This window comes from Phocoena sinus, chromosome 3, assembly GCF_008692025.1.
Source record: "Phocoena sinus isolate mPhoSin1 chromosome 3, mPhoSin1.pri, whole genome shotgun sequence".
Classification (NCBI taxonomy): domain Eukaryota; kingdom Metazoa; phylum Chordata; class Mammalia; order Artiodactyla; family Phocoenidae; genus Phocoena; species Phocoena sinus.
Genome location: NC_045765.1, coordinates 135,164,359 through 135,188,337, shown reverse-complemented (window position 1 = coordinate 135,188,337; position 23,979 = coordinate 135,164,359). Strand labels below are relative to the sequence as shown.

General features: G+C 36.2%; 1 protein-coding gene across 1 annotated transcript in view; it reads left to right on the top strand.

The window, feature by feature from the left end:
• The window catches only part of PARP8 (poly(ADP-ribose) polymerase family member 8), a 188,981-nt gene that overhangs the window by 110,972 nt on the left and 54,030 nt on the right, over positions 1–23,979 (top strand). Inside the window, 7 exon segments of the mRNA XM_032625106.1 lie at positions 1,550–1,610; positions 2,048–2,138; positions 14,138–14,204; positions 19,262–19,387; positions 19,903–20,467; positions 22,074–22,124; positions 22,230–22,325. Of these exon segments, the coding sequence (XP_032480997.1) occupies positions 1,550–1,610; positions 2,048–2,138; positions 14,138–14,204; positions 19,262–19,387; positions 19,903–20,467; positions 22,074–22,124; positions 22,230–22,325 (1,057 nt within the window).

Genomic DNA, 23,979 nt, shown 5'->3' with positions numbered 1-23,979 from the left:
AAAAAGTAATTTCATAAATAGTGAAAATGTGCTCAGTGTTTTGATATATTTCTAAGGAGAGGAAGGAGAAAGCATAGAGGCTGAGTTATTATTTTCTAACATGCTGCATGTTTTTGGTCATTGATATCAAAAAGCAAAAGGACCCTCTAGATTCCTTTATTCATCAAATTACATAAAGCCATTTAATCATTAAAAATGCCTTCTCTAAACCCTATAAAAGTGCCATAGTTTTGTACTCTGTTAGCATTATTTGCATATATCATACACAGAAATTTTCATTGAGTACTTACTATGTGCCAGATACTGTACTGTACAATTGTGAAGTTGAACGTGAGTTCAATGCCTGGCTTCCCACTGACTTCTTATCTGCCCTTTGACAACTTGTTTCGCTTTCCTAAACCTCAGTTTCCTCATTTGCGAATGAGGATAATTATAGTATCCCTGTCAGAAGGCCATAATGAGGACCTAATGAGATCATCCATTAATGTTTGACCTGGTTTCCAACACAGAGTGGTAAGTGATAGTTTACTGAATATCGAATCGGCTAAGCACTTGCATAAGTAAATAGGATACGTGTATTCACATCCCAGCTCTGCTACAAAGTGATGACAGGTGAGTTACTTTATTACTCTGAGCCTCAGTTAATGGGCATATAAATTGGAAATAGTGGTAGTACCTATAGGGCACTATGATCGCAGGTATGCAAAATCCTTAGAACGATTTCTGGCATGAAAGTGCTCAATAAATATTGTCCATTAACTTTTATAATTTCTGTTATCTCTGTAGTTTTCTCCCTCACTATGATTTGTATTTGTAACTTAGGAAATTTATTACAATATCAAAAATAGGGATGTGTGTATGGAGAATATAAAAATTGCTGTTTTTATGATCTTTGTTAACTAGTTTGTGGCACTACTAGTTGGCACTACTAGTTGGCACTACTAGTGTGGCACTACGTTGGCTGGAGAAAAGTTGGTCTCCATCATGTCTTTATGTGGAATATACTGTTGTTTCTTGTTTTAATTTTGATACATCAGACCTTTAGAGCTGGCTGTCAAAACATAGTGACATTTAAGTGGCAGAACACCTGGACCAGTTTCAGAACCACCGTCTAATGTGACAGGAAAATTTATGGGCACTTTATTGTGGCAGTCACTTATCCTTCCTTGTGTCAGAAACTCCATTCTTGTCCTTAGAGGCAGCCCTTCATCTTCAGAGAGTACAGTGGAAAGCGAGTGGTCACATAAGAAGATTGTTTAATTTGTCACAGAGAACTGGGAATGTTTGAAACTATGAACCAAATAAGTCTTGAATTTATGCATGCATTTGCCTGAACACGAAGATGGAAAGATATCTATATGGTATAAAGAGGTCACATAAGGCCACAATCCAACTAAACTGAGTTAGTTAATTCATGTCCACAGTCATTTCTGAGCTATCTGTGGAAATCAGAGATGAAAATTCATGATTAAATTTTAATTTAAAATAAGCTAGGACACACTATCTTTTAAGCAAAATGAAAAAAAATAATGTTAATCTTTGCTTTCAGGGAATATGGAGCCATTGATGATGTAGATATTGATCTGCATATTGATGTTAGCTTTCTTGATGTAAGTATCCGTTGAAGCAATATGATTGGTACATTTAAAAAACACGCTTTTATTCTTGGAAGAAATTTAATTTTAGTTTCTCTTGTACATAATACTATAAGTAACATAATGACTTTGTCAAAGTGACTTATGAAGAAATGCTATGACTTGTCAAAAAAGCAGAGATTTTATATACATATATTTTTTTTCCATCAGTTCTTGTAATACATTCTGAAACTTATGGGCTTGTAGTATATCATTATTTCTTAAGTTTTCACTTTAATTTTCAGATTTAGAAGGCAAGAATTAAGAGTACTTTGGCTTTCTTTTCACAAGCAAATAGGTTTTGAAATAATTTATAGGCCTTAATGATTTAAAATAAGTTTAAAAAATTTTATCTGGAAAAAAAATCAAGAACTCTAAAAGATGACTAATTCATCTTTCAAATATTTGCATAGGAGGAGATTGCTGTGGCATGGGAAGTGATTCGAACAGAACCTATAATTGTCCGACTACACTGTTCGCTTACACAGTATTTAAATGGCCCAGGTTAGTTTTATTTCTCTATTATTTTGAATGTTCATTAGTTGTGCATTATGTAAAATGACTGTTCATTTGGTAATTCTGAACATAAATGCAGCTGTCTTCATAATGATACTTAAATATACTTGCATCCTAACAGAGGTGCTTTATGACCAATATAACTATTGGAAGCAGAAACATATAACATTTAGTTTTATAGTTTTCAGAAGTTGACAAGTTGCTGTGAAACAAACACAATAAAACCTAAAAGAGAATTTTGCATATAATAGATTCTCAGTAAGTATACTTAGGGTTGCTCTTAAGTTTATTTCTGTCTCTGAACCTGAGATTTAATTTTAATGTTTACTTATCTCACCTTTGATTACTGATGAATTTAGCCTAAGTGTAACATATTCCTGTTTTTGAAAATGGAGATCATAATAATATTTTTGTTTTCCAATACCTGAAGGGATGATTTTGCTTTATCTCAAGGAATAGTTGTTTATAACACAGGACCCTATTATAAATCTTGCCAAGACTTACTGGATTTAAATGTTTTCTCTGCCTACTAATACTCTCTCTCTCTCTCTCTCTCTCTCTCTCTCTGTCATACACACACACACACACACACACACACACACACACACACAACTGCATCTATTCATATTATTGCAGTTATCTACTGCTGCAGAACAAACCACTTTAAAACGAAGTGGCTTAAAACAACTTCTCTCTCACCATTCTTTGGGGCTCAACTGGGCAGCTCCTGCCTGGGGTCTCCCGTGCCTTTGCAGTCAGGTGGTGGGCGGGGTTTATGTCATTAATGGCTCCACTAGTTGGATGCTCAAGATAGTTGGATTTCAGATGGCTAGCAATTGATACAGGTGTTATTTCGGGACCACACAGGGCTCAGCTGGGGCTATTAACTAGAGTGTCTCCTTACACAAGGCTTCTTCATGTGGTTTGGGCTTCTTGTAGTATGGTGACAGGGATCCGAAAGCAAGTGTTCCAAGAGACAGGTTGTGCTAAAAGGCTTAACGGCTCTTTCACTGTATTCTGTTGATCAAAATTATCAATGAACCCACCCAGAATAAAGGGATAGGGACATAGACGGCACCTCTCGAAATTGTGGCCATTTTTGATCTGCTGTGCACACATTACCGTGGTCTCTGCACATTTCTCTTTAGGCATATCATGGAACTTATATCTACTGTTAGTTTTCACATAAGAAAAATATTTGCCCTTTCAAGTTCATGAAATATATAGGAAAGTCTCTCATTTTGAAAATGCCTCTGTTGTCACCATTTTTAAATTTTTGGATAATGTATTCTACTTAAATAATCAACATGCAGTAACACATAGTAACTGATGTGATTTAATACTAGGCAAAGACAAATAGATGTTACATATCTTTATTTTGATTACTTCAAATATGTAGAAATGTAATAAAGAAGAAAACTAATTCCTCATAATCCCTCTATACTGAGAAACCTGTAAATCGGTTGGTGGTGTTTCTGTTTTCTGTGCACATGTGGTTTATTTTCATAAAGTTGCTATCAAATGGTATAGATATCTGTGTGCCTTAATGTTATGTCATGAGCCTGTCCTCCAGTCGTTGCACAATATTCCAGCCTGTAGGTGTAGTTTTTGCTGTTTTCCCACGTATTCTGCTGTGTCGCTAATATTTTTCTTTCTTTAGTGATCTGAAATGTACTTATTCTATTTTATTCTGATGGTGGTTAAAAGCAAAAGAACCCCTCATGTCTGAACTTTTCTTTTAATTAATGGGGTTAGGAAGAAAATTGGGTCATTTAATCTCTACCCACCCCAATTCCATCTGTGCAAGATGACGATGTGGCATGCTTTTATGTAATCTTACCACTGTTACTCATGTGTTTATGTAATCTTGAATTTTAGGCAGAGATTTTCCATTCACAGTATCTCTTTAAAGATTTGTCACATTTGCATGGTTTTATATTTCAACAATTATATTTTAATTCACGTTTAGATCATTTTATTGCTCAATACTATTTATTTAGTATCACAGTTCATCTGTAATTTCTTATTTTTTCATCTTTGTTAGTTGATTTACATGTTTAATAGTTTGTAAACCAAAGAAACGTGAGGATTATGCTTCATTTTTCATACCTAAGAATGACTCTTTGTTTTGTGAATGAGACAAACTTGACCAACTATAAATTTATGGGCTTATAACAGTTCCCCCCAAAAAGGCAAAAGTGCTTTAAGAACTTCTGCTACTCTGTGTCTGAAGTGTTTAACTTTGTTCATTTGTAAGAAATCTATCTTGGTTTTGTTTATGTTTTGTTATATGTACGTATCGAGGTATTTTTTTCTCTTTCTCCTTGATACTACTCTTTATATATTTATTTTTGATTGGTATGCTTACCTTCTTTATCTGCTCACCCCAATATATGTAGATTGGATCTAATTCCTGTATCCTCCATGCTGTTTATCATTTCTCTTAGTCTTTCATCCATCACCTCTGATTTTCTAAGTTTTTTTCATTTGTCTTCTACTCCATTGAGTGAATTTTTTTCATAATTTAGTCTTTGATATAATGTTCCCCTTCTATTTTTAATTTTACTACAATCTCTGCTGATACCATATTTTCCCGTTTATTATCAATTGCTTTCATTTTATTTATGCATCATTTTGAATTTTGTTCACAAAATCAATAATCGTCCAAGAATTATAATTTTGTTCCTATAGATGTGAGTTTTGTTTTCCTCAGAATTCAAGCAGTGTCGAAATGCACTTCTTTCAGAAATTAGTGTGATTTGTGTATAATTTCTTCCGATAAGAAGAGTAAAGACTCTTTATAATGAAAACAGGAAATACAGAGACAGTGTGGGGAAAAAAAATGGATAGTAAAGAAAGAGAGTTCCAGGGACTTCCCTGGCGGTCCAGTGGTTAAGACTCTACGCTTCCAGTGCAGGGAGTGCGGATTTGATCCCTGGTCGGGGAACAAAGATCCCACATGGTACGCGGCCAAAAAATAAAAATAAATAAAATATTAAAACTTCTTTAAAACAAAAAAAGAATTCCACATTTACTCATTTACTGTACTCTAGAGTTAGTTCTGATAAGAATTGAAGAAATACACCTCCTTATCCAATTTGAAGTTAAAAATAAAGATTATTTTTATTGTACATGGGGAAATATACTTTAAAAAGAAAAGGTTGTTATGATTCTTATGGTACTAGATATTTTTTCCAGAATTGCTAGTATATAAGTCTAGTTTATGATCTCAAGGACAGGGCTGCTTTTAGTTTAAAGTGATAAATAGCTGATGTTATTAAAAATGTTTGCCTGTGCAGATCCTCTCATTATTGATACCTCTACATTTACACGATCACAGTGTGCGACTAATTTCCACATATCTTGAGCGACCCTCACTTATTGCCTTCCCAACCTAAATTATTAGACAAGGAGAAATTGAACAACTTTTACCTTTTGTAAAACAGAAAATATTTTACTAGTATTTATCTTTCTCATTCTATTGCCCCCAAAACTGAATGCTGTGGGGAGTTTGGTTGAGGTAAACTTTTAATTTTGGAAGAATAGACATTTCTATAATATTTATTACTTTTCCTATAAAGGAGCATTTATTTGTAGATTCTACTTTTAAATGTTGTACAGTTCTGTGTTTTTTGGGTTTTGTTTTTGTTTTTGCCTTAAATGACTGATTTTAGCTAAATTTATTCCTGAATATTTGTGTACTACTTGTTTGCTTAATGGCACTTTTATATTACAGTTTATTTTCTAACTGATTGTTTTGGCTATCAAAAATCTATTACCTTCCTTTTTTAAATTGTGGTAAACATATTATAAAATGTACCATTTTTAAGTGCACAGTTCAGTGGTATTAAATACTTTCACATCGTTGTGCAGCCATCACCACCATCCATCCCCATAACACCATGTGTTCTTTTTTTTTTTTAACATCTTTATTGGAGTATAATCGCTTTACAGTGTTGTGTTAGTTTCTGCTGTATAACAATGTGCATCAGCTATACATCTACATATATCCCCATATCCCCTCCCTCTTGTGTCTCCCTCCCATCCTCCCTATCCCACCCCTCTAGGTGGTCACTAAGCACTGAGCTGATCTCCCTGTGCTATGCGGTTGCTTCCCACTAGCTATCTATTTTGCATTTGGTAGTGTATATATATATGTCCATGCCACTCTCTCACTTCGAAGGAAGAAAAGAATATATAGTAGACCTAGGTTTTATATTTCTTGTGAACCCAGTCAGGAACTAGAATGTAATCCTATACATATAATATATTCTAAGAAAGTACTTAGTAGTAATTTGATAATTATTAGCATCATGATTTAACTTAGTAGATATAGTACAGGAAGAAATTTTATTCTGTATGTGACTTGCTTTTCGTATGATGGCATACAATTACTTTTGTTTACTTCTCACCAACCATCTTGTACATTGCAATTTGGAGTTTTAGTCCTCAGCATTGAAATGTTTTTGGTATTTCTTCCTGTTCCAGGACAAAAATCAGAAAAATAAAAGGTATTTGTTTAATAAATTGCTGTACTTTAAAAAAAAAAATCTATTACCTTTACAAACATTAAAAAAAATTAATCTAAAACATTTTTAGGTTTACAGAAAAACTGCAAAGGTAGTACAGAGTCCTCATACACTCTACCTCCAATTTCACTGATTACTAACATCTTATATGAATACATTAAATACAATAAATTACAATAATTAATTGCATTAATTTTAATAGTAATAAGAATTTTGTCACTTGAATTTTGGAATATTTTTAGAAGTAACATCTTGTTAGCTCTTTCAGTGTATTCCAAAATTTGGGGTCATTCAGATTTTATACTACTAATTTGAGTCAATGTTGGTGACATTTATTTTCTAGTCATTCATAGTAGGAATAAGTTTTGGCCTTTGTATTATTAATTTATAGGATAATTAGTATATTCTGGATAAACAGTTGTGTCTATTATATCTCTTCTTTCTCTCTATATGTGTCTTATACAATTTTCTTCAGTGAAGATTTCAGTTCTAGTGTGTTTTGGATTTTTCTGCATTTTTTAAAACCAGGTCCTTTTTGCTTCTTTGCCTCCATCTTCCCAGTTACTTTTTCCATCTGCCTGAGAAGAAACTGTGTCTTCTTAAATCTTAGAGAGAGCACACTGTGTTCTAGTTTTGTCATCTTTTTCTTTAAAAAATAATTCCCCTGAGTTTTCAAGTTAGGATTTTTTATTCACTTTTCTATAGCCTTGGGTTTGGGACACATGGGATTGGAGTGATGTACTCTCTATGTTAAGGATTAGAATGTTTTCAGGAAAGAAACTGATGGGTGATATAACATCCATTTTCTTTGATCAGTGGAGTGTTTGTATCTCAGACTAACGGCCAAGATGGTGAGGCAATTGGGGATACCAGCCTGGTTTACTATGTGGAGCATGTGTGGTCTGAGACTGTCCTATTAATAAGTCAGTCTTTGCTCTGTCTTATTAATAACTAACAGTGATCCCAACTGTTAGTATGAATGGTGCTACCCATGCTCCTGTGCGATATCATCCTTGCATTTGCATGCTAGCTTCCATCTCCTTTCACCTAATTAAGATACCCTTCCAGCAGTTCTCTCTCTCCTTCTTGTACTGTTCATGTCCCTTTCTTCTAAAAGATTTCCTTCAGGGAAAAAAAAAAAAATTCCTCTCATCTTTAAAACAAACACCTTTAGACCTCAAATCACTCTTAACTTAGTCCCTAACACTCTGCTTCCCATGCCTGTTAAATATCTTCATTAGAGTTGTCTCTATTAGCTTACTTCAGTTTTTTAAAAAATTCTATCTATTTTTTCTACAGCAGGTTCCTATTAGTTATCTATTTAATACATATTAGTGTGTATATGTCAATCCCAATCTCCCAATTCATCTGACCACCACCACCTCCCCACTGCTTTACCCCGCTTAGTGTCCATACATTTGTTCCCTACATCTGTGTCTCTATTTCTGCCTTGCAAACCGGTTCATCTGTACCATTTTTCTAGATTCCACATATATGCATTAAATATGATATTGTTTTTCTCTTTCTGACTTACTTCACTCTGTATGACAGTCTCTAGGTCGTTCCACATCTCTACAAATTCGTTCCTTCTTATGGCTGAGTAATATTCCATTGTATATATGTACCACGTCTTCTTTATCCATTTGTCTGTTGATGGGCATTTAGGTTGCTTCCATGACCTGGCTACTGTAAATAGTGCTGCAGTGAACATTGGGGTGCATGTGTCTTTTTGAATTATGGTTTTCTCTGGGTATATGCCCAGTAGAGGGATTGCTGGGTCATATGGTAATTCTAATTTTAGTTTTTTAAGAAACCTCCATACTGTTCTCTGTAGTGGCTATATCAATTTACATTCCCACCAACATTGCAAGAGGGTTCCCTTTTCTCCACACCCTCTCCAGCATTTGTTGTTTGTAGATTTTCTGATAATGCCCATTCTAACCAGTGTGAGGTGATACCTCATTGTAGTTTTGATTTGCATTTCTCTAATCATTAGTGATGTTGAGCAGCTTTTCATGTGCCTCTTGGCCATCTGTATGTCTTCCTTGGAGAAATGTCTATTTAGGTCTTCTGACCATTTTTCAATTGGGTTGTTTATTTTTTAAATATTGATCTGCATGAGCTGTTTATATATTTTGGAGATTAATCCTTTGTCTTTTGATTCATTTGCAAATATTTTCTCCCATTCTGAGGGTTGTCTTTATGTCTTGTTTATAGTTTCCTTAGCTGTGCAAAAGATTTTAAGTTTCATTAGGTCCCATTTGTTTATTTTTGTTTTTATTGCCATTACTCTAGGAGGTGGGTCAAAAAAGATCTTGCTGTGATTTATGTTAAAGAGTGTTCTTCCTATGTTTTCCTCTATGAGTTTTATAGTGTCTGGTTTTACATTTAGGTCTTGAATCCATTTTGAGTTTATTTTTGTGTATGGTGTTAGGGAGTGTACTAATTTCACTCTTTTACATGTAGCTGTCCAGTTTTCCCAGCACCACTTATTGAAGAGATTGTCTTTTCTCCATTGCATATCCTTGCCTCCTTTGTCATAGATTAGTTGACCATAGGTGCATGGGTTTAACTCTAGGCTTTCTGTCCTGTTCCATTGATCTATATTTCTGTTTTTGTGCCAGTACCATATTGTCTTGATTACTGTAGCTTTGTAGTATAGTCTGAAGTCAGGGAGTCTGATTCCTCCAGCTCCTTTCTTTCCCCTCAGGATTGCTTTGGCTATTTGGGGTCCTTGTGTCTCCATACAAATTTTAAGATTTTTGTTCTAGTTCTGTAAAAAATGCCATTGGTAATTTAATAGGGATTGCACTGAATCTGTAGATTGCTTTGGGTAGTTTAATCATTTTCACAATATTGATTCTTCCATCCCAAGAACATGGTATACCTCTTCATCTGGTTGTGTCATCTTTGATTTCTTTCATCAGTGTCTTATAGTTTTCTGAGATCTTTTACCTCCTTAGATAGGTTTATTCCTAGGTATTTTACTCTTTTTGTTGCAGTGGTGAATGGGAGTGTTTCCTTAATTTCTCTTTCTGATCTTTCATTGTTAGTGTATAGGAATGCAAGAGATTTCTGTGCATTAATTTTGTATCATGCAACTTTACCAAATTCATTGATTAGCGCTAGCAGTTTTCTGGTAGCATCTTTAGGATTATCTGTATATACTGTCATGTCATCTGCAAACAGGGACAATTTTACTTCTTCTTTTCCAATTTGTATTCCTTTTGTTTATTATTCTTCTCTGATTGCCGTGGCTAGGACTTCTAAAACTATGTTGAGTAATAGTGGCAAGAGTGGGCAACCTTGTCTTGTTCCTGATCTTAGAGGAAATGCTTTCAGTTTTTCACCATTGAGAATGATGTTTGCTGTGGGTTTGTCGTATATGGCCTTTATTATGTTGAGGTAGGTTCCCTCTGTGCCCACTTTCTGGAGAGTTTTTATCATAAATGGTGTTGAATTTTGTCAAAAGCTTTTTCTCCATCTATTGAGATGATCATATGGTTTTTATTCTTTAATTGTTAGTATAGTGTATTACATTGATTGATTTGTGTATATTGAAGAATCCTTGCATCCCTGGGATAAATACCACTTGATCATGGTGTATGGTCCTTTTAATGTGCTGTTGGATTCTGTTTGCTAGTATTTTGTTGAGGATTTTTGCATCTATATTCATCAGTGATACTGGTCTGTAATTTCCATTTTTTGTAGTATCTTTGTCTGGTTTTGCTATCAGGGTGATGGTAGCCTCGTAGAATGAGTTTGGGAGTGTTCCTTCCTCTGCAATTTTTGGGAGAGTTTGAGAAGGATAGGTGTTAGCTCTTCTCTAAATGTTTGATAGAATTCACCTGTGAAGCCATCTGGTCCTGGACTTTTGTTTGCTGGAAGATTTTTAATCACAGTTTCAATTTTATTACTTGTGACTGGTCTGTTCATATTTTCTATTTCTTCCTGGTTCAGTCTTGGAAGGTTATACCTTCCGATGAATTTGTCTGTTTCTTCCAGGTTGTACGTTTTATTGGCATAGAGTTTCTTGTAGTAGTCTTTTATGAGCTTTGTATTTCTCCGGTGTCCGTTGTAACTTCTCCTTTTTCATTTCAAATTTTATTGATTTGAGTCCTCTCCCTCTTTTTCTCGATGAATCTGGCTAAAGGTTTATCAATTTTGTTTATCTTCTCAAAGAACCAGCTTTTAGTTTTATTGATCTTTGCTATTATTTTCTTTGTTTCTATTTCATTTATTTCTGCTCTGATCTTTATGATTTCTTTCCTTCTACTAACTTTGGGTTTTGTTTCTTCTTCTTTCTCTGGTTCTTTTAGGTGAGATGTAAGGTTAGATTGTTTATTTGAGATTTTTGTTGTTTCTTGAGGTAGGCTTGTATTGCTCTAAACTTCCCTCTTACAACTGCTTTGCTGCATCCCATAGATTTTGGATTGTCGTGTTTTGTTGTCATTTTTCTCTAGGTTTTTTTTGATTTCCTCTTTGATTTCTTCAGTGATGTTTTGGTTAGTTAGTAATATATTGTTTAGCCTTCATGTGTTTGTGTTTTTTTCCCTGTAATTTATTTCTAATCTCATAGCGTTGTGGTTGGAAAAGATGCTTGATATGATTTCAGTTTTCTTTTTTTTTTTTTTTTTTTCTGTATGTGGGCCTCTCACTGTTGTGGCCTTTCCCATTGCGGAGCACAGGCTTAGGACGCGCAGGCTCAGCGGCCATGGCTCACGGGCCCAGCCGCTCTGCAGCATGTGGGATCTTCCCGGACCGGGGCACGAACCTGCGTCCCCTGCGTCGGCAGGCGGACTCTCAACCACTGCGCCACCAGGGAAGCCCTGATTTCAGTTTTCTTAAGTTTACCAAGGCTTGATTTGTGACCCAAGATGTGATCTGTCCTGGAGAATGTTCCTTGCGCACTTGAGAAGAAAGTGTATAATCTGCTGGTTTTGGATGGAATGTCCTATAAATATCAATTAAATCTATCTGTTCTATTGTGTCATTTAAAGCTTGTGTTTTCTTCTTAATTTTCTTTCTGGATGATCTGTCCATTGGTGTAAGTGAGGTGTTAAAGTCCCCCACTATTATTGTGTTACTGTCGATTTCCTCTTTTATAGCTTTTTGCATTTGCCTTATGTATTGAGGTGCTCCTATATTGGGTGCATATATATTTATAATTGCTGTATCTTCTTCTTGGATTGATCCCTTGATTATTATGTAGTGTCCTTCCTTGTCTCCTGTAACATTCTTTATTTTGAAGTCTCTTTTATCTGATATGAGTATTGCTACTCCAGCTTTCTTTTGATTTCCATTTGCATGGTATATCTTTTTCCATCCCCTCACTTTCAGTCTGTATGTGTTCCTAGGTCTGAAGTGTGTCTCTTGTAGACAGCATATATATTAGTTGTTTTTCTGGGGTTTTATCTTCTTCCTTCATCCGGTACATAGTCCTCTGCCTTTTCATTTGGTCTGTCTTTCTGTGAATGTCGTTTTCATTCCACAGGCTGCAGGATTGTAGTTCTTCTTGCTTCTGCTGTCTGCCCTCTAGCTTCCTTCATTTTCTTCCCTCTTTTTTTCTCCTTGAATACGCTGTAGATGTGCTTTGGATGCATCATTTCACAAACGCTGCTCTTGTCAATGTCACCAGTGACTAGAATATTGCTTAATGACCCCATGACCAATTTTGAATCCTCATCTTAATTAACTTAGCAGCATTTGATAACAGTTGTTTACCCCCTCCTTGGAAATTTTTTTGAATATATGTCCAGATTAACATATTAATTCTGTAATCTTCCATCCTCCCAGCCATTCCTCTTCAGCCTTGTTTGCTGAGCCTCTACATACTGAATGGCTCAGGCTGAATCCTTAGAATTCTCTCCGCCATCTGCACTCACTCGTAGTTTCTCATCCAGCCTCGTGCCTTTAAGTACATATGTATTTTTGCTCTTCCACATATAAGTCTTTTTTTTTTTTTTTGTCTGTGCCATGGGACTGGTGGGATCTTAGTTCCCCTACCAGGGGTTGAACCCCGACCCTTGGCAGTGACAGCTCGGAGTCCTAACCACTGGACCGCCTGGGAATTCCCCCCACATTTATGTCTTTAGCACATTCCTCTCATCCGAAATGCATAAACACTGGATTTCTTTATCCAGTTGCCTACTTAACTTTTCCACTTGAGTGACAAATAAGCATCTCAAATTTACAATAGCCAGAGTCAAGTTGGCAGTCTTCCCCACTGCTCCAAACCTGATTCTGTTGCAGTCTTTCACGTACCAGGAGTTGGTACGTTTCGTCCTTCTGGTTGCTCAGGCCAAAAATCCTTTGATTCATCCCTGACTCCTTTCTTTTTCTGACACTTTAAATTCAGTCCATCAGCAAAATCTGTCAGCTCTCCCAGAGAGTGTGAATCCAAAATGTTCACCATCTCTGCTAATCCAAGCCACTATACTCTTCCCTTAATTACTGTAATGAGTTCCAGACTGATTTTCCTATTTCTATCCTTGCTCTTTACAGGGAACCTACACTGTTTGTGGTCCTTTTCTCATCTCATCTCCTAATGAGATACCTTGTTCACTCCTCTCCAGCTCTCCCTGCTGGTCCTAGAATATTGAAGCACATTTCTTCCTCAGGGGCACTGCCCTGTGTTTCCTCTGGCTGGGATCCTTTTCGTCATGCCATATTATCTGATGTTGAAGTCTGTTTATGCCCACATAACCTTCAGCTCCCCCACCCTTTTCTGTCTTTATTTTTATCCAGAGCCTTTATCACCACGTGACATTTAATCTATTTTCTTATATATTTTTTGTCTGTCTCTTTCTCTTTACTAAGGCTCATGAGAGCAGGGATATTGGTGTGTGTTTTTTGCTTCTCTATCTATAGTGGCTGGCACAGTGAGAAAACAATAAATAACCTTTACACCAGTGAATAATGAATGGTGAGTGACTCTTTTGGAGGTTATCAATTTCGTAAGCAGCATAGTTATTAACTTATAGAAATATATATATCTGATAAAAATATGAAGCACACAAGAGGTTGTGCAGTGAAAAGTGAGTAGCCTATGCCTACTGTCATCCTCCATTGTTTTATTCTTAAAAGGTCAGTGTGTATACAAACATGTCTCTCTTCCACCTAAGGAACAGTGTGCAAACTATCCTACACATTGCTATTTACACTTAATATATATTTTTGAGATCATTCTTCATTATTATATATATTGTGCATTTACATATGCGTATAGTATACATTAGTATATATAATATATACTAACCTAGAATGATCTCCAGTATCTCTCTATAAAGCATAAATAGCCATGTGTAGGATTGTGTGTAGACTATTTTAAAGTGTGTATGTATATACATATATATTACATAGACATAGTAATATATATACATATTACTTTTCAGACTTTTTCCTGGCTGATGGTTGAGTTTCAACTCAACATTTAGGCTGATTTTTTTTCCTTTGCAGTGCCCACTGTTGATGTCTTTCAGATTTCCACAAAAGAGAGATTTGGACTGGGACATCAGCTGAAAAAGTAAGTTTTCCGATGAATAAAAAACAAATTTCTATTAAAGAGAACTGAGTTCTCATTTTGCTCACCACTCCCCGCCCTGTTTTTATTCAACAAAGCTTTTTGAAGTAAATGCCTCAGGAGCGGAAGTCGTCCTGATGCTAAGAGCTGCATCAATAATTTAGTTGGCAGAGCTCACTTTAGAACTGAGCCAGATTCCTTCCATCTGCCCCCCCTGGATTCACTCTCCTCCCTCTAACATCCTGCCTTCCACCTGAGGAGGTGGGCATATAAAAATTAGAAAATAAACCCTTAATGTTTAGAATTCCACATCTTTGAAACTAAATTCAATTTGCAACATATATTTAGCACATTATATTATGCAGTGTTTTCTTTTTAAGGACTCAATATAGATCCATCAGTTGTAACAAATGCACCACTCCGGCAGGAGATGTTGATAATAGGGAAGCTATGGGCAGGGGCATATGCAGAATCTCTGTACCTTCCTCTCAATTTTGCTGTGCACCTAAAACTGCTCTAAAAAAATAAAGTCATTAAATTAAAAATAATTTTTAAAATGAGGGAGAAAATTGGGTGAGGGAAAAAATATCACAGGGAAAATTTTCTTGGTTTCCTGTACCGGATTAGGTATCCTTTTCCAGTGCAATTGGCTTTGTTTTTTCAATTGGATTTTGTTTTTCAAGCCAGTATCTTACAGGTCTTGGAACTAAGCATGGAGCCTGCCTTCTATGTTAAGCCATTCAAGTTGGCCACCACCTCATCTTAGCACATGTTTTTTTCTCCCCCGCCTATGATTTTTTTCCCTCATCCAATTTTCTCCCTCATTTTTTTTAGAGCAGTTTTAGGTTCACAGCAAAATTGAGAGGAAGGTACTGAGATTTTGCATATGCCCCTGCCCATAGCTTCCCTATTATCAACATCTCCTGCTGGAGTGGTGCATTTGTTACAACTGAAGAATCTATATTGACTATGATTATCACTCAAAGTCCGGAGTTCTACTTTATGTACTTTTGTAAGCCACTTCAGAACTTTTTTTTGGGGGGGGGGGTGAAATGCCATTGGTCCAAATGAGACAACAATTATAAAAGCACAGAAGTCTAGGAATAGATAGCTTCCTACCCTTAATGACATTGAGCTCAGAAAAAGAAATTATGTGTGTAATCCCAACCCTGAGAAATTAAGGAAAGCTATACTCTGTATTCACTGTTGAATCACCTTGTAGAATACGTAACATTTTATTAATAGTTCCACCCAAATGTTTGACATTTTTAAAAAGTTATTTACTTTTATGGACAAATTTTAATTATATGAAAAATTTGGTATATGAACTAGAACTTTATTTAATGACCCTTGATAAATTTTAGACTAATTTAGTTTCTTTCCTTAATTATAAATAACTGGGTTTGTCTGTGATCTTCTAGTCTAAAATTATATATAATAAAATTTCAAAATCTGATCTCATCCTCACAATGTCATAAGAGGAAATCGAAATATAAAGAGGTTATTTTCCAGAAACATACAGCAAGTTAGGAAGGCAGATTTAGAATCTAGGCCCTTTGTTTTTGCTCAGGAAATAAGAAAGACTCATTAAACTTTTTCTGTGGTTCTTTATCTTGTGTGTTTCTGGCAGTAAGAGTCTAAACAACAGCAACAGCAAATGCCTATGCAGTGCTGCTTACATGTCAGGCACTTAGAATAGTGACGTATATTAGCTCCCTTGATCTTCACAGCAACCCTATCAAGCAGGTACTGTTCCTCTCCACGTTTCCTAGATGATGAAGCCCAGGCCCCGGGAGCTTAAGCAACTTGGTTAAGCTCACACAATGAGAAGGTGGTACAGCCAGAATTTGACTCCATATCAATACTTTTGATCCATCCACTAATCTGCCTCTCATATAATCCTAGATACTCCTTTGTCTTAATAAGGCTTGGAATATATTTTCATCATTGAATGGATATTGGGGAAATGTGAGGTCATTAAAAGAGCCTGAAAGAGAAAATACTGACCCCAAACAGATGTAATAAAGTGATCAGCCTTGAATAGGGTATCTGTCAATCAAAGGCGAAGCATATCACAGACTATGGAAATAATCTTAAACTGTGTGTGACTTTATGTTGAATTGATGTTGATCAAACTTAAGTTGCTTTTTTCTGTTTTTGTTTTTGTTTTTTTTGCGATACGCGGGCCTCTCACTGTTGTGGCCTCTCACGTTGCGGAGCACAGACTCCGGACGCGCAGGCTTAGCGGCCATGGCTCACGGGCCCAGCCGCTCTGCGGCATGTGGGATCTTCCCAGAACGGGGCACGAACCCGTGTCCCCTGCACCGGCAGGCGGACTCTCAACCACTGCGCCACCAGGGAAGCCCCTTAAGTTGTTGTTTTTTTTTTTTTTTTTTTTTTTTTTTTTATGCGTTACGCGGGCCTCTCACCGCTGTGGCCTCTCCCGTTGCGGAGGACAGGCTCCGGACGCGCAGGCTCAGCGGCCATGGCTCACGGGCCCAGCCGCTCCGCGGCATGTGGGATCCTCCCAGACCGGGGCACGAACCCGCGTCCCCTGCATCGGCAGGCGGACTCTCAACCACTGCGCCACCAGGGAAGCCCCCTTAAGTTGTTTTTAAAAGGAAAAAAATACATTGCAAATCTCCAACATTGCCTGAAGTACATACAAACATAAAGTATGGTGTAAATTCTTCATATGTTGAGTTCACATTTATAACACAAAATTCAATTTATAACTGATGTGCAAATCAAAATAAAACATTCAAATTTCAAATTAATATACTAATTTAATTTGACGGGTGGTGTCATTTCGCTGAAGCTGTTTCACCACCACAGTTTGAACACAGTACTGACTACTATAGTGCCTATTTCAGCATGTAGAAGATCACGTTACCCACGTGTATTCCCTTTCTCTTCTGAACTACCCTGGAAGCTTTGTTCACATAGCTGGCTGTGACCTCATCCGGTCTTCAGTTGATGTGAATGTATAATTTACCTTGAAGTCTTTTTCCCTTCTTTTATCATCAGCCAATGGCAATTATAGTAGTTCTTCTTAGTGACAGCACAAACTCAAACACCAGTGTGAGCACTGAAATCTCTCGGTGGCTCTCTATTATAAGGGGGTGGTCGTTATACCAAATGTGCTTATATGTATATTTCAGATCACAGTTGAAATGAAACACTATATTGAATTTCTTAGAGGAGGTAGTTAACTCCTCCCTTTCGAATCCAAGACCATGTAGGGATTTGGGTGTGCAAGTTTAGGAATTACTAGTTTTAGATGTTGAAGTCACACTTTAGAACGCTAATGTAATATGAAAGTGGGAACAATTTTAGCTCTGTTACTTGTTATTTTTTGTTCCAGTTAGCCTGTCAAGAATCAGAGAAGCACTTGCTTGGTTTCTTAGGGAATGGTACACAGGAATGGCAGTTTTTCATAGGAGGAAAAGAATCTGAATCTGCTTTGTACAAAGGGTGGTGTCACTGGAGATTTCAGGTTAAGTACAAGGGAAAATGATGACCTTAATATTACTGTTACATTTAAATCTTGATGAAATCTTGGGAGAAAAAAACCTTCAAAAATTAAGTGGAAAATAAGAACTTACCCTCGTCCTGAGCTCTAGGGAGAATTTACTGCAAATTTGGAATCATGCATCACTGACTGCAGCTTTACCCCCTTCTTCCTCACTACCTCTGCAGCTAAAAAGACCGCAAATAATTGCACGTTTCCTCTGAATTCATCTAAGCTAGCTCACTAAAGTTTGGGGTAGTTAGTCTGAGTGATGTAGTTTCTGGCGATCTGAGTTAATGTGGTGAGACCTGAAGGATCTCAAGAAAATAATAATTGGCCTAGTGCTAAGAGTCACAGCTGCCCCTTTTGAATAACATACGTTAACATAGGTCTCTCCGTGTTGGATAACATAGGTGTTACAGCTCTGCTTACAATCCAGGCTAACTTGGACAGATTTCATTTCCTCACCTTACTTGTGAAATGTGTGGAAGGAGAAAAAAATCTGTATATAAAGTTCCTCTTTCACACCCTGCTGTATTGTAAATAGTAGATATTGGTACCATCTTCCTGGTCCAAAAGCAATCTGTGTTAGAAACAACTGAAAAGAGCAGGAAAGCAGGACCTGCTGAATTGACTTGGGAAAGAAAATCAAAATGTTTAATTTACTGCGCACAATGTTTAATTGTAAAATTTTGCCTCTACTTAATCATCAGCCTTAAGGGACTCTCCTCCATTGTCACTGGAGGGATGGGATCCAGAGAAGCTGTCATAGCCTGAGACCCTTCTCAGAAAACAAGGCTGTGTCTTTCTTAAATCCACCTTTGACGTTCTAGAATTCTTTATCACAAAACAGTGATGCCATGGTCTTGACTTAGAAAATATTGAGATCAGAAGTTACCAAATTCCTGCCTTAGGATAGGAACTAAAAATTCTTAGAGGCTCACCATCTTTTAAAAAACCAGCACATTTTAAAGTGAATGGCAGCTGTGCTGAACGTAAAACTTGCTGACCTCCTAATTCTCCATAGAGTCAATTTTGCATGGCTTATTTTTGTTTACGATTTTGTACTTTCATTTTGTTTTCCTTCTCATGAAGAAAAATACATAAGCAAATCAAGGAGAAGGAAAAGAACTTTACTTTATCTTAATAAATCATAATTACTAACAAAACATTTTTTAAAACCTGTGTTGCTGGCACCAACAAAATAATTCAGACTTTTCTTTTGCCACCTCAGCTAAAGGTGTTGATCCTAAAGGCCGTCCTTATAAATCTCTTTATATCCTTATTCTTTTATCAACTTTTTAATCGTTTGTATTTTTAATTATGTCACAGTAATTAATTATTAATCGTGACACAGTAAAATCATAGAAATTTTCTATAGGATGCTTTCCTACACAAGAAGACATCTTGTATGGTTCAAAATTAAACTCCACCTAATTACCATGCATTTATTTTCCTTTGATAAATGCATTCTCTACATAATCCATACAGAAATCTGATATTAAATTACCTTGGAACTGTGATAACAAACTTACCTTTGGTTTGACAGAATCATGCAGACATTTGTTACACAGCAGTGGAAACAGAGCAAAGAAAAATCTAGTTGCCTGCACAACAAGAAGCTGTCAGAGAAGAAAGTGAAGTCTCCCCTGCATCTATTTTCTACCTTGCGCAGGTGGGTAACAGACGTCTTTCCATCGTCTTACTAAACGCTGCACCTGTGATATTCCATGCTTATTTAATTCAAAGCATTCTTGCTACAGTCTTGGCATCTGTTTATTTTCTTTATGACTTTAAAAGAACAGACCAAGTTACATCCATTCCATCAAAAAACACGGATACTCATTTCTATGTTTTGAGTTTGTGTTTCCTTTACATGGGTTAAATTTACTAAAATTACATTGTTTGGTTTCTAATCACATAGAGTTTTCCCTACCAAAATTAGTCCTTTATAGGGCTCTGGGATAGGTAGGAGGGAAAAACAAACTGGACAAACCTTTTTTGCTTTCCAGGAAACATAGAATTCAGTCCCTGTGATCTTTCCATACATATTTGGCTTCAATTTTGGCTGGATAAGCTGGATTAAAAAGACATGGTATTTGTAACAGAGTTGAGTTGATTGAGCCCGACAAGTGTTCTCCATGGTCTGTTGCACTCACGATTTGCCCTGTTAATTGTTGCATTTTGAAGGTCGCCAAGTTATCCTCCCCCTGGTTGTGGAAAAAGCAAATCCAAACTGAAATCGGAGCAAGACGGGATCTCCAAGACGCATAAGCTGCTGCGGAGGACTTGTTCCAGCACAGTCAAGACGGAGGACGTGTGCGCCCCGAAGCCACACAGGACCTTCGGTCGCTCGCTGTCCAGCGACCCCCGGGCTGAGCAGGCAGTGACGACCATTAAGTCACACAAGCTCTTGAACCGTCCCTGCCCTGCAGCCGTCAAGCAGGAGGACTGCCTCGCTCTCAAGTCGCACAAACTCTTGACACGCTCTTGTTCTGGAGACCCGCGCTGTGAGCACAACGCCAGCCTGAAGCCTCACAAACTGCTAAGCAGGTCTTATTCCAGTAACCTCAGAATGGAAGAATTATATGGACTCAAGAATCACAAGTTGCTCAGCAAGTCTTACTCCAGTGCCCCCAAGTCATCCAAAACGGAGCTTTTCAAGGAACCCAGCGCAGAGGGCCGGAGGCTCTCTCTTACCTCAGGGCTCATTGGTATCTTAACACCATCATCATCTTCATCTTCCCAGCCTGCTGTGCGTACATATTTTCATCTTGAGTTCTTAAATGTCAGCTAAGGGGCAATAGAGGGTTCTGTTAGTTTTTTTGTTTTGTAAGATCTGGGAAAGGAAAGAAGCACAGTTCTGTTTTTGTTTTTTAAAATTTTTTTCTTTTGGATGTTATTTTGCATACCAGACATTTGCAACTGGTACTGGAATGTTCGTTTTGATTCTGAAAAAATAAATGTGGCTGTCAATTTGAGGTCTAGTCCAGAGTCCTATCACGGGAATGACTGCTACTAAAAATGGAAGGAAGTCCATTGGATTCACAAAGCCTGTCCTTTTAAGCAAGCGTAGCATTTTTAATGTTTTAAGTAGGTTTATCTAATCTCTGGTTTTCTCACAAAAGTAGTGGAGCGCAGAGTTTGTCTAATAATTTTTTTTTATAATAAAAATTGTTGATGTTTTGTTTTATTTATTTATTTCTAATAATTAAGAGTGGTGTCCTTCCTATTGTATATAAGAGGACAACTTTGCCCATGAACTTGTGGAGAGAAGTAACAGTTACAGCTGTATCCCTGAGCCTCACTTAAAGCTGCTCTCAGTGTCTACTTTATGAAACTGAAGTCACTTTGTCCTGAAGCTGTTTTGCATGGGGAGATGGGCCTGGGAGGTGACTGTATTAAAGCTTAAATACTTTAGGTGGTATTTATTGGGAGTCAGTCTTACACAAAGTTTACCTCTAGAGTAATCAGCATTATAGCCAGTTTCAGATAAAGAAACAGACCTATCTTATGTATATTAATTACATAAAAGAATTGACCAAAAGTTTTGTTTGCTTTTAGTAAATTTGTGTTTGTGTGTGTTAGGGAGGAACGTATTTAACTCTTTAACTATTAATACAGATATACCAAGCAATAGATGAAACTGAAAAAAAATAAGAGGATACATTTTCAGAAAGTTGTGGTGCTCTTGTATAGATTTATTTCTAAAATTACATTTTAAATTATACCATGAAATTTTATTTGTGTTAAGAAAATGTATGTATGTTGGTAATTTTAGGTGGATATCCCCAAAGCCCATTTCTTCTCAAATAAGTATTAAAGACATATAGAAAAGTAATTATGTCAGAGTTACATAGTAGAAAGTTTCCCATGGTTACTTTCACCTAAGAAAGACAATTTCGGATATTCTGTAAAAGAAAACGTCTTAATGTCCTCCTGTATGGTTAAGCCTAATACAGTAGTTTAGTACTGTACCCTTACAGCAGCTGTCTAGTACGTCCTTGGAGAAATAATTCTATCTGATTGTAAAATGAGATTGAAATAATCTAAATGAGGAAGTGGGAGCAATCAGTGATGAGTAATAGAGGCAACGAGTTTTTGTGATCATTTAAAGATGGCACTCATTTTTATTAGAAGATCAGAAATTAAGAATGCTGCTCATTTAGTTTAAACAAAGATTGCAATGGAGGAAAGGGCATTATAATAAATTCTAAAATCTCGATGTCATAATCCGTGATTTAATTCACATTACAGGTGATCTTAGATCACATCTGTATTCACTGTTGCAAAAGTAAAAGGCTATAATTTATATATTTTCCTAATTAAAAAATTATTTTCTTCTGCTTTGCTTTTTATAGCCAAATGGTGCCAAATGTATTCCAATACGAGACCGTGGCTTCCTAGTGCAGGTATGAGCCAAGCCTCCATCCGTTGTAGAAACAGTTTAGCCTTTAGTGGGTTTTCAAATCCTTCATGAACTTGACTTCATTCTTTCTCTTTATTGTTTTATTCAGACAATTGAGTTTGCTGAACAGCGGATCCCTGTGTTGAATGAATACTGTGTGGTTTGTGATGAGCCACATGTGTTTCAAAATGGCCCCATGCTTAGGGTAAGTTCTCATTGGTGGAATGGCAGTTTAGAATATAAATGAAGAGGGTTAAGATATAAAAATAAATAAGTAAATAACTGCATTTACAGTAAATACTCTCTATTGAGCCAATTACGTAATACACAAAGTCATAATTCTGACAAATGAGTCACTATTTCTGAAGGAGTCTGTGAAAGATCAAGCTGTTTCATTTAGCAAAATGTTTCTTATTTCGCACGTGTGCTTATTTATCACTTCAGTGTTTATTCATCTATCTCTATATCCATCCATATCGATATGTATATGTATGTAAACTTGTAAACACTGTTTTTTCAAAACAGCACAATTTAAAGATAGTTAATACAGAGAGTAGACGGTAGTCATTGTTCCAGTTAGAAGAGGTATGTAGTAGAGTCTGGAGAATTAAAGATTTCAAAAAAATGCCAACTCACTAACACATTTGTGGCATTATTAAGCGAGTATGGAAATAAGAATCAAAGTATAAGTGGTATTTTTGGGGAGAATTATCCAATTCAAAAGGTTTTTTTGCAATTTTTTTACTGAGTTAAAATTTCTATCAATATACAGTTCACTATTTGAATGTGTACAATTCAGTGGTTTTTATTGCATTCACAATGTTGTGCAACTGTTACTACTAATTCCAGAACATTTCTATTACCCCCAAAAAGAAACCCTATGAAAGTTAGTAATCACTCCCAATTTTCCCCTCACCTCATCCCCTGACAACCACTAATATATTTTCTGTCTCTATGAATTTGCCTGTTTTAGACATTTCATATAGAAGGACATTAAATATAAGTTATACATTATGTGGCCATTTGTTTTTGGCTTCTTTCACTTAGTAAAATGTTTTCAAGTTTCATCTGTGTAGCATGTCTCAGAACTTTATTCCTTTTTATGGTGTAATAAGACTACATTATATGGATATGTGACTTTTGTTCATCCATTCTTCAGTTAATGGAATTGCTGGGACATATGTTAATGCTACTTAACTGTTTCAGGAGCTACCAAACTATTTTTGACAGTGGCTGTACCACTATATTCCTACCAGTAGTGTATGATGGTTCCAGTTTGTCCACATCTTCACCAGCGCTTGTTATTTGCCTCTTTTTTTTCCCCAATTATAGCCATCCTAGCATTCATGAAGTGGTATCTCATTGTGATTTTGATTTGCCCTTCCCTAATAACTAATGATTTGAGCATCTCTTCATGTGCTTATTGGCTATTTGTATATCTTCTTTGGAGAAATGTCTGTTTAAATCCTTTGCCCATTTTTTATTTGGGTTGTCTTTAGTGAGTTGTAAGAGTTCTTTATATATTCTGAATACTAGATCATTGTTAGAGATATGATTTGCAAATATTTTCTCCGATTTTCTTTTTCTTGATAGTGTCCTGTGACACACAAGTTTTTAATTTTAATGGAATCCAAATTTCAGTTGAACTGTTGCCTAATCCAAGGTCACAAAGATTTGCACCTATATTTCCTTCAAAGAGTTTATAGTTTATATCTTACATTTAAGACATTGATCCTTTTTGAGTTAATTTTTGCTTATGGTGTGAGGTTGTTGTCCAGATTCATTCTCTTGCATGTAGATATATGTAGTTGTCTAAGCACCATTTGTTGAAAAGACTCTTCTTCCCCAATTAAATGATC